The 11,692-nt window shown below is 38.1% G+C and overlaps 1 protein-coding gene across 6 annotated transcripts in view; it reads right to left on the reverse strand.

Annotated features, from left to right (window-relative positions):
- Nucleotides 1–11,385, reverse strand: part of HNRNPD (heterogeneous nuclear ribonucleoprotein D) — a 15,692-nt gene extending 4,307 nt beyond the window's left edge. For 2 of the 6 annotated variants that reach the window (XR_012493557.2, XM_019731360.3), the window contains exons 1-4: nt 10,836–11,384; nt 8,884–8,940; nt 1,784–1,952; nt 949–1,110 (exon numbers count right to left, since the gene is read on the reverse strand). Coding sequence is in view for 4 of the 6 variants with exons in the window: in XM_019731360.3 (XP_019586919.2) it covers nt 949–1,110; nt 1,784–1,952; nt 8,884–8,940; nt 10,836–11,065 (618 nt within the window). In the remaining 2 variants the exon portion in view is untranslated. Of the gene's footprint in view, nt 1–948; nt 1,111–1,783; nt 1,953–8,883; nt 8,941–10,835 lie in introns of all 6 variants that reach the window. The other 4 variants (XR_002137338.3, XM_019731362.3, XM_019731361.3 and 1 more) reach the window with 4 other exon arrangements.
- Between the last annotated feature and the right edge of the window lie 307 nt (nt 11,386–11,692).

The following is an 11,692-nucleotide window of genomic DNA, read 5'->3' on the forward strand; positions in this document are numbered from 1 at the left end:
TTTAAAAGAATTCTTCAAATTAGAATATCCACTCCACCTAAAATTTCTTCAAACCTGTTTATAGTAAAAGCAAGCTTCACAGAGTACTATTTGCTACCTAATTCAAGGGTCACAAACTCAAATGTCCACCAAAATCAAGCAGAAGGAAACAGTCAATTTTAAGAAAAACAAAAGTAACTGCATTTGGGAGAAAAATGGGGAGTTCATGAAGGCCCCTGAAAACTGGCGAGTGTATGACCACCCCAAGGTGGAAGCTACTACTCATCATAGACAGCTACTGCCATGCAAGAAAGCAGTTCCAATGTTGCTTGCTCTTACAAATATCAGAGAAAAGCTAGACATCCAGATTATTGAGGGAAACATCTCAATTCCCAAATACTAATAAAACACGCATTGTTTGAATCAAGTGACAGACGTCTATATGCTGTATCTGGGGCCCAAGGCCACAAATTTCCCATCTTAGCTTTAAATCATTAATTCATAAAAGGAACTTCTCTCTCACTATTTCACTAAGGCTGTAATTAGCCTCATAAAACTTGCACATATTATGTGTTTAAACTGAGAAGGTATTTTGGTACCCTATTCTTCATTCCTTTCTTATTCTCAACTGAACCATTTTCTTCTCTATCTCAGGTACTCCAATCCTGGATTTCTTCATGTTGTTTGTATTTTTATTTCTTCTCTTAATCTGGTAAATCCCTCAAGATAAGAATGTCTATTTCATCTTCGTGTACCCTGTGCCTATAGTTCCTCAATAAATGAGAAAAATGTAGTCATCTAATCCTCAAAGATCTGCTAATAAAATATTTATACAGTATCATTATTGCAAAAATAATCACATAACCTGCCCAAACTTCAAAACTGCTAAAAACCCTTAATGTGACAATTATAGTCTCACAAATTATGGGGGGTGGGGTAGAGGGGATGGTTCAAAACATTATCACATACCTCACCAAAACCACCAAAGTACTCTCTTATTTTCTCTTCAGGTGTATCTGGAGAAAGGCCACCAACAAAAATTTTTTTAACAGGCTCTTTTGTTTTCATGGCTTTGGCCCTTTTAGGATCAATCACCTTCCCATTCAATTTATGTTCTTTCTGATCCATGACCTAAGGAAATCGAAGTTTTTCATTTTAAATATGTGTATCTTAACTAAAATTCAGAGACTGTTAACTTAGTTAAAAATAATTATAGTTAAATATAGCTAATGGTAGGCATATGTTGACTGGCTTAAGATTAAACTGCCGAACTGTGGTGATGTAACAGCAGCTAATATACACCATTGTCTAAACATGAAGGTCGATTAGAATAGGGAGAGACAAAAATTTTATCAGTAACTAGAAAATATCACACCTTTAACTATCAGCAATATAAACATGACTGCTACGTTCCCTTAGCCCAAGACTAAAATGATGACTAAAAGTTTGTTGCCTAGCACATTTCAAGCTCTGTATTTCTGTGAACTTGTCACAGCACATCTTTTTAATCAGGCATCTTTAAATCTCAGTATTTTAAAAGTTAATTGACATTTAGTGGAGCCTGACACACAGAAGGTCTTCAGTAAACCATTTTTTAATACTTGGGCATATTTTTAATTTTTTATTAAAGTATACTTGGCATAGTAAACAATTCTTGAATCGGACTCTTCATTAAAACATACTGGCAGGAACTGTATCCCTTCCTATTATTGCAAAATGTGAAATTATAAATAATGGGCAAATTAATTTTATCAAATTATCCACATAGTTTATATTAACAGATCAGAATACGTTAACACACTACCTTATCTACACTCTCCGACTCTTTAAATAGCACAAAGCCAAAACCCCTTGATCGCCCTGTGATAGGATCTAACTTCAGAGTGCAGTCTACAACTTCACCAAATTTGGAGAAGTAGTCCTTCAGATCTTTCTTTGTAGTGTCCCAGCTAAGGCCTCCTATAAACATTTTCCTGTAAAGACAAAAAGGAAAATTAAAATGCTAAAAAAATAAAATAATCAAACTTTGCCTTAAGTATCCACATCAATACCTTTTCCAAACTGCACTAATTTATGGGGCAGTATATGAAAATGTCATTCTTCCTACATGACCACATATTAAGAATACCCTAGTCCAGTTCTGAAAAGGTTTGCTCTATCACTGCTGCACCTGCATAATTACGATATAGTGAGCAAGCAGCTGATTCCTTTGACTTGCCAAAAAGACAAATGTGTCTTTCTTAACTTACATGTTAAAAACTGGCAACAGCAAAAAAGAATTTTAGCTCCACATTTCTCTTCCAAATCTTCATTATACTTGTTAACGTGGCTATGCAGTCTCCACTGATCAGAGCAACAGCATGTCTATGCTGAAGCTCCTTTCTGTGTCACAGTTCTCATCAACAAAACTCTTAGCACATAAAACGGAAAATTCTGAGTCTCATAAGTTGTAAACCAAGTTTTTGATGTGCTAAGAGTCCTTAAAGACAAAGGTAATCATGTAAACAATTCAGTGAACAAAAAGAATTATCCACTGAAGCACAATCCACTAATTACCCTAGATGATTTATTTACAGTAGAACCTCAGTTAACCAGCAATATTTAAATCTTCAAAATGCTTAAAGTGACCAGCGGTAAATAGAAACCACCAAGACACTTTAAGACCAAATATTACTCCAAATTTTAAGGTGAAATCGTTTTGTGTAATTCTGTGTAAAAGTAAAGTCTCTGACCAAGAGCTCAAGTGGCTCTTCTAAGGCAAATGCATTACCATTTTGGTAGCCCCAAGAAGCACTTTTTTCTTCTGCTCTTATACTGCAGGACAGTATTACAGGACAACCAGACAGGTAAAAATACTACAATGAACACAAACTACCAAATCCATTCTATCTTTACTAAATGGAACGTATTAACTTCATTCCATCTTTACTCAGTAGGCACACCAAGATATAACAGTATAGTATAGTAAGAAAAGGTCTGTTATCGTAATTCTGAACAAATGGGAACTGATTTTAGCCTCTCTAGAACCTCAGCTTCTGACATGCTCTCCCCCTCAAATTATGATGGTTTACGATACCAATTTAAATTTTATATATATTATTGTATCTTGCTTAAAGCATAATAAGTATTGTCCATCCAGATTACCTCCGCTGCCCTGAATACAAAGACTAACTTTCAAGTTGCTATCACTCCTAGAGAGACGTGCAAATACTTTAAAATGAAGTAGGGACAGAACTTCAGAAAAATCTTAAGCAGCCAAGTTAAAACTATATCATAAGACTTGTTCTTATGAAGACAAGCAGCAACAAAAGTGGGCCCCTAATGCTGCAATATGAGTTTAAAATTTAATACTTAGTTGTAGTGAATCCATAGTTCCAATTAAAACGTAGGACTTCATCTACAGTATTTTATTAACAAAGTTGAATTTTTTAACCCTACCTATAAGCTATTTAGCAGCCCAAAGGCTACTAAATGTAAAACACCTACTCAACAATTGAAATCTCTTTGCTTTTAAGATATTGATATTACGCCATATATTAAATGACAGGAATAGTTACATAACCCAGTGCATGTAATTTATCTAAATGCTGTGCAGTGTCATTTAGGAATTTAGGCCGCTTTGTGGGACATACTGATAGAGCAAGTAAATTTATAGAGGCAGTAAGCCTAACTGCCTGGGTTTAAATCCTACCTCCACCACTTACTAACTGTATGACCCTAAGGGGGGGGGGGGGGGAATTCCAAGATTGTTTCCACATCTGTAAAAGAAAAAAAAAAAGACTAAGAGCATACATCATATATATGTGAGGATTAAATGAACAAACACACTAAAAGTGCACAGAACAGTCTGATGCATCCTAAGTGCTCAATAAAAACAAGTTATTTAAAAAGTGATAGGGCACAATCTAAATATAATTTAATAAAGCAATATTTGCATTTACTTAGTGGAATTTTTTAAAATCTGAAAGGGCTATATGAAGTTTCCAACATTAAGGGGAAAAGGCTAAAATGGATTTCATATAAATGGATCCTAAGGTTATTTTCAGACTTAACCCAGAAATTTTTAAGTATTCCATGTAAAAAATACATAAATTGGAAATTAGGTTGTCTAAAACTCTTAAAATATAGTTCCAATATCTTGGTGACTCATCTGCACTCTACATAATCACCAGTAATTTTAATTAAGGAATAATTTCAAAATATAAATGGTAATACATAAGGAGCAGTGCTGGCTGGTGGAAACTGTTCTGATTTAATACTGTTTTCTTCCCATCCAAAAAACTTATTTTCTATACCGTTGAGGTCACTAGGTTTAACACTCCAAAGCCAACAGTATTTTATTTAAGATACTTCTCTAACAAGTCTTTACCATGAAACATCTCAAAGTAAAATGAAAAGCACCATTACAGTTCCTCCCAATCTTGGAATACGGACCAAAAAAAATTCTGTAACTTTTACACACTTCCTAACAAGTCATAATCTTCCATACGTGGTTTCATAACAAGTTCTGACAGTTTAAAAAATACAATGCAATGTAAATGTGATTTACATTTCAAGTACATAGCGTGACTGGCTAATCATGTCACTTTTAGAGTAATGTTACTCAAGTACACCACTAACTCTTATTTAAATAAATTTTCTGGTATTTTATCATTGTAATTATTCCTTTAAAATCCTAAAATGATATTAAGTATAACAAAATCCCACCAACACATAAATGATTTTTTCCCTTAGAAATTGCAGATTTATTTTAAAGTTACTAGTTACCTATAATGAAAGGGATGAGTTTACTTTTAAAACAATCTTTGGAATAGCTTTACAAGTCAATAAAAAAAAATTAATCCCTTTAGCCTAGTATATTAAATCTCATTACTTCATACTACATGAACTTAAATGACTAAAAAATGATAATTAAGTTGAAATCACAATAGCTAATAAATATGACAGGTTTTGAATGAACTTTTAAATGGTTAACCCCAAATCACCCTTTTCTTCATTTAATTCCAAGGAAGGAATGACATCTTGTACTTTTAAAATAAACTCTCAATCAGCTTTATAAGGTACACTCTAATTTACCTAGAGGTTAAGGAATGGGGTTTCCTTAACCTAGAGGTTAATGTTCTGGTTAACTGAGATTACTACACCTTCACAATTCTATAAAGATTTCTGTTGGAAATTAATTTAGATTATCAACACTAAACTAAGAAAATAACTTTTACCTTTATTAGAAATTTCAGAATCTTGCAATGCTTTAAAATCATGTACTTTTTAATAGTATATGGAAAAAATTATAGAAGATTCATTCTATGACATTGTTTGTCTACGAGTCTATTTGCTGAGAGTTGAGTATTTGCTTAGAGTTTTTCATCTATCTTTCTCATAAGACTAGAGGGAAATTTTTCCTAGCTGTTTGGGCTTTGTGATAGTTTCAAGTCTAAATAGGAATTTATAGAACTTGACCCATACTTAAAACTGTCACCTTGATTACTGGCCAAACCCTGCCAGTAATACAAGTCTCCCCCAACCCACCCCCAAATAGTCTTAAATGTCTAGCTCCAAGGTACAATATAATACTCCAGAAACTAAAACATGCTTACCTTTACTCCACAGGAGTAAACCACTGGCAGTATCAACTATTAAGACACAGGATATATACACACAAGCTATGAAAGCAGGCTACGGAGTCAATCTTCCTTTGGTGAGCATTGTTTCCAACACATGGATGAGCAAACCAAGTAACAAACATGTTATATTACCTGAGACCACACTGTTGGAAGTGAAGTAACAGAAAACAGATTCCACGCTTCCAGCATCCACTTCAGTGCCCTATCTACTAAAACGTTGAAGCAAAACTAAAGTGAAATAAAACTTGGACTAAGAGAAGTTATGTTTCACTCCATTTGTGAACCCATACACACTTGCGGTGCACAGCTTTAAGTGGAATAGGAAAAAAATTATTCTATTCTGTTTTAAATGCTTTCGAGCAAGTCATGTATCACTTGAAGGCTAATAAAACTAATCATCCTACATGTTGGCCATAAATCACAGTAATTTCAAAACTTTCTTATATTAGGGCAGCCTTACAGATGACAGAATACCCAGGCAATACTAAAAGTACACAGTAAATATACACTTACTTTATAGAAGAGGACACATGACTTGAGGGGAAAAAAAACAAGGCTTAAGGCAAGTATATTTATCTTAAAAATCAGCACTGAAAAACTTAAAGATATTCACCAATTCCAAACCCAAAAGGGCAGTATCTTTCATAAGCGATAAGTATCTTTTTAGTATCTTTCATAAGCGATAAGAATTTGAAATGGAGAGAATTTAATACTCCTCCCTTATAGGATCATCATTTTTCAGATTTGGGGGCATCAATTTCTGCAATTTTAACACTGGAAACCTGTCAAAGGTTCCAAAGAATGCTTTTAAAATTCAGACCCATCTATTCAGGGCCTCAATTTTATAGTAAACCCACTTTACTGAATCAAAGGCCAGTAAAGGTGGCACGAGACTGCTCTCAAAGTATTTGTTTTACAAAGCAAACAATATTCAGAATGCCCCAGAAACAGTAGGGTATAGACTATAAATCTCAAACATTTAAAATAAAAACACGTGTAGTCCCATGTCTTAAAAATTAGACAGGAGAAAACCTACAGCAGAATTCACTAAATTCCTAAACAGGAAAAATCACACTTGAGCTTACACACTATTAGAGGACTAGATCAAGTATCCTGTTATTAGAAAAGTATTGTTGTCCTATGATAACTTAATGGGACTATTTTGCTTCCTGCCCAATCCAATCTTGCAAAATTGTCTGAAAGCTAACAAAGTATTGTAGTTTTCCACTGATAGTGAGGTTTTAAAAATTACCTTCAGGTAGCTTGCTACATGGCATGTATATTTTGCCAGACACTAATTTTATAGTACCCACCCTAAAAGAACTGCAACCCTGTAGAGAACATAATGGGTCCAAATCAAAATGGGAAATTCCACTGCAAATGCTTCTAAGAAAAAACTAAAGATGTTAAAGTTGGAAAGATTAAAATGAGGTGAACTCAGAAAGGCATTTTACTATGGAAATGAGTAATTATTCTAAGGGACCATAGTAAGCTGAGGAAACATTCACTAGGTATTAACAAGAATGCTCTCTGAAAAACAGCTGTTTATTCTTATATTCAAAATTTTAAAATCCTTTAAGTCTACAACAAATTGATTTTTTAAACATTTTTAGGACCAAATGCACACAGAAATGATTAAGAAATTAAATTTAGATGATTTTATATCTACTAAGCAGTCTTATTTATACTCACTATTGAGACTATAATGAAACTGCTGCTCAATTTCCCTCAAACTGGGAGAGAAAAGAACAGATAGGCTGCCAAGTGCACAGACACCAAAAAGAAGTTTAACGGTCTTCAGATTCTTTTTTTTGTTCAAAAAGAAAAAAATATCTGTAACAGGATTGAGACTGGGTGACCGGGTAATTTTAAAAAGTCAAATATTAGACTTTAAAAATGAAACACTATTTGTTAAATGTAAACTTGCTAAACTTAAATGAACCTCAGTAAAATCCTTTTTTCAGTGGATAATTGGCCAGAATCTAAAATGTTCATTAACTATAAACATTTAATTTCCCATTTTTCCTAAGAGGCCATTTAGAAGCTTGTTGAGTTATACATATAGTAATAGGTAGCAGGGCAAGTATAATTCTTACAAGAATCAAAACAGTGACCTTCAAATCTAAGTTTATGGTCCTTTCAAATTACTGAAAATAATTGCTTACATAAGATTTGAAATATGTAATGCAGCAGAAAAGCCAAGTAGTTTAATCTTAGTTTGCCCACTATAGCAGCGAAATTGATCAGTGCCAAAGAGAAGGTATCATTTTCATCAGAAACATTTTTGTTCTGTATGTGAAACTGACTCATTTTTTCCTTTTCCCTTTAGTCTACTGCTTCAGTCTGCTTATCTCCAATATGAAATTGGACAGATTTCAGTGGATGACAATACAGTAATAAGCACAGCTCCTGTAAAATTTAAATGTTATCCCAACTGGGCTTTTAAGATAGAACTTGTACACATATCTGCAAATTACTGGCCCTCTAAACTCCAGTGGTGGTGGATACAAACGCTTAAAAACTAAAATATAATCCTAAAGGCAGAAAGACTGACATTTAGGGGAAGGGAGTGATAAAGAAAACAACAGTCAATCTACCAGCCTTCCAAAGAGAAGTCATGCAACTGTGAATACATGTCAACCAAACAACTATAATTAACATTCCAGCCAAATCACACAAAATAAAAAATCTGATTTAAGAGCTGTAGTGGCAAGCCACATCAGCCCACCTCTGAAAGTACATATCCAATTCTTATTAAAGTTATATCTCCAAATATGGTTGGTGATTTAAAAAACATACATATTTGCATAATACACATACACTACTTTAAACATTGTTTTGCTTTTGACATCTCCACAATATTTCAGTATAACATGCAAGACATTTTAAACACAAGATTTTATAGCACGTAACCGTCACATTTAGCATTAAACTTAGAATTCCAAAAACATTAACAAAAACAAATCAAATTTGAAATTACAGTAATATTTTTTCTTGCCCAGTTAAAAAAATACCATTACTAACTATATTAAGCTTTAATCGGCCAAACCACAATTACATGCATTACCACAGACCAAAAACCATGTAATGGCATCAGTTTTGCCCAAAGATCATTCATGATGCCTAAAACAGTTTTATATCCCAGGTACAAGATAGCCTACTGTACTAATGTCTAGAATTTCCTGGGGAGTCAATGGGCAACCAACCAAAACACAGCCTCTGCAAGTTATGACTACTACTGAAACCTTTATAATACAGAAATAAAATTTAAAAGTTTTACCATTCTTCCCGCTGTGCCGTCGCTGCTTCAGAGTGTCGTGGGGAGGAGTTTGAATGGCTAGGGAATTAACAACCGGTACAGCAACCAATCAAAATTCTAGTTTTAGTTTTTGACATTGTTAGGGTTAAAAACTTTTAATTCATTTACACTTCAGTTCAACAGTAGATAACTACAAAGGCAGCTGCTTTGTGATTTGAAAAATCAGGTCTAACAGAAAGCCTGCCCCAAACAGCAGGTTACACAATTAATCATTTTGGTGCCTCTGTCCAAGGAACAGAATTCAGAAAACGAAAACCAAAATATTAAAGGCTTAAGTTTTCAAATATTTAACATATTCCTTTCTTAAATTAAGCTATGTATTAAAGATTGATTAATTAAGAAAAGCTAGTTTCCCATCCCACCTCCACTCTCCCGAAGTCAAAACAATCAGCATTTAACAGCTGAACCAATCATAATTTTAGTTTTAGTCTGCCTGGACTGAGATGAAGTACTAGGCTCCAAAGTGCTTTTCTCTCCCCCCTCCAAATCTGTGCTCTTTCCCAATAAAAGAAATCGTGTTTTCTAATACTGGGCTAAAGCGACATTTTATTGCTTTTACCTTCCAACACCCTTCTTCTGTTACACTGGGGGGGGGGGGGGGGTAATCACACACACTACAAAAAGGAATGGAAGCATTACCCCAAGATCAGTAATCATTAATGGGAACAAGAGTAACACCCAAAAAGAACCTGATTTAGTCCCTCCTGCTAACTCCTGTATTATGCTCCCGCTCCCAAATACTGCATTTTAATGTATTAAGTGCAGCTTTAAGTAATATATACAACCAGCTCCAATTGGAGGAAGCAAGTTACTACTTAGAAATCTGCAAAAAAAAAAAATAGTCATGCCATAGCACAATACAGGATTTGTTCATTTTTAAAAGGCTGGTGGGCCTCCTGTAACAGTGGGTAAGAGCGGGAAGGAGAAATCAAGAGAGACCAAAAAAGGATCCTGGGCACCAAGTGGGGAAAAACGGGTTTTGTAAAAAATGGATGTGGCACAGAAAAAGTAAAACAGATAAAGAGTACAATGTGTACAAACAATTGGGGAACACAACAGCTGAGAGCGCGAAAAGGGTGCGCGGTTAGAATAACTCGGCGGTGGGGGAAGGGCAGCCAGCAAGCCAGAGGTAGGAGGTAGAACAGCTCCAGTCAAGTGCAGGCCCCGCCAACAAGAAACTTAACGAAAGCCCGTGGAGCAAAACCAACGTACCAACAGGCGACCCGCGGAATTTCACCTAGCCCAGTTTGTTCCCTAGGCTGAAAAGTAGGGACTATGTAAGTAAGCCGTTGTGCGATAGTGTATAGTAGAAAAACGAAGAGGTCGAGGGGAAACTTATCCAAAATGAAAAATAAAAAAAGTAGGCCTGAAGCCGAAACGGGAGGAGCAAAGGTGGGCACCCCACACGTTCACCAAAGCATGTGCTTATTAAAAAAAAAAAAAAAAATCGCGTCGTCTCAGGATGTTGGGAGAAGCACCAAATAAAACTCAGTTATCCAGGCATAAAAGCTTTGGCGTCTGTCTGTGTTTTCATGTCCGGGACTTTAAGAAACGGGGAACGGAGGAGACAGGAAAAAGAAAAAAGGTACCCCCTCGACAGGCGGGAAAAAATCCTGGCGGCTAAGTAGGTGGGAGGAGATCCAGAGCAAGGGAGGGAAGGAGGGCGGACCGGGGAGCAGCATGGTGACGGCTAAAGGTGGAAACGTGTGTGATGGGGGAGGGGGCGACAAACAGGCAGGGGATGAAGAATCTGAAAATCCCGGGGAACCCATCGTAGAAAAGGGGACTGTGCGCGGAGGCTGCACAGGGGCCTGGAGGGCGGGCGGAGAGCGGGAACGAGGCCTAATGGCGGAGAATAGGGAGGGGGAGGGGGACTACTTGGGCCTGGCTATCCCCGGCCGCCCCTTACTCACCCTTCGTCCTCCTCGTTCTTACTGGCATCGATCTTCGCCCCCTCCGACTCGGCGCTGCCCCCTTCGGTGCCACCGGCCGCGGTTCCGCCCCCAGTCCCGGCTCCGCTTCCCGCCGCCGCCGCTGCCCCCTGCGCTGCTGCCACCATGGCTCCCTCCTGCTCGCCCGCCGAGCCGCCTACCGCCGCCGTTGCCACCGCCGCCCCGTCCCCGCCGAACTGCTCCTCCGACATAGCGCTACTGCCTCCGCTGCCGAAGAGACTACACCCGCCGCTACCGCGAACCGAAACTAGCAGCAAAGTAATCCCCGCCGCTGCCGCGCGCTCGCTGTACCGCGCGAGGCACACAAGACAGACAAGACGCGCGTGGCTGCAAAGGCTCCTGCGCCTCTCCCTGGCCTGCCCCCCTCGCCTCCCACTCTCGCGCTGCGCGCACTCCGGCTCTCTTCGCCTGCACTAAAAAAGAATAAGAAGCAGCGGCGGCCGCTCTTGCCTCCTCCTCGCTTTAATGGCGCCGCCGCGGACCACCTAAAATGGCCGACGGAAGAACGGCGCGTCCCGGTCACGTGACGCGCGAGCGCGCCCTTTGCGCCTCCCCCGCCCCTTCTACCGCTATTTTTTTTCCCTCCTTCCTTCTCGGTCCCGCCCTCTCCCTCCCTTTTATACCTTCCTCGCAAGCGCTGCGCCGCACAGCGTGGGGCCTTTAAAAGGAACCGGAAATGGCGTTCGATAAGACAGCCGCGCGGGGACCGTCGAGAACAAGGAGCGCTGTTTCGAATGCACGGCTAGAGGTGCCCCTCCCTCTGCCCCCGCCCTTCCGAGGGTTCCTGGAGTCCGCTCACCCGCCCACCCCACATGCCC

This window comes from Rhinolophus sinicus, chromosome 1, assembly GCF_057876585.1.
Source record: "Rhinolophus sinicus isolate RSI-liver-muscle chromosome 1, RSI-T2T, whole genome shotgun sequence".
NCBI classification, from domain to species: domain Eukaryota; kingdom Metazoa; phylum Chordata; class Mammalia; order Chiroptera; family Rhinolophidae; genus Rhinolophus; species Rhinolophus sinicus.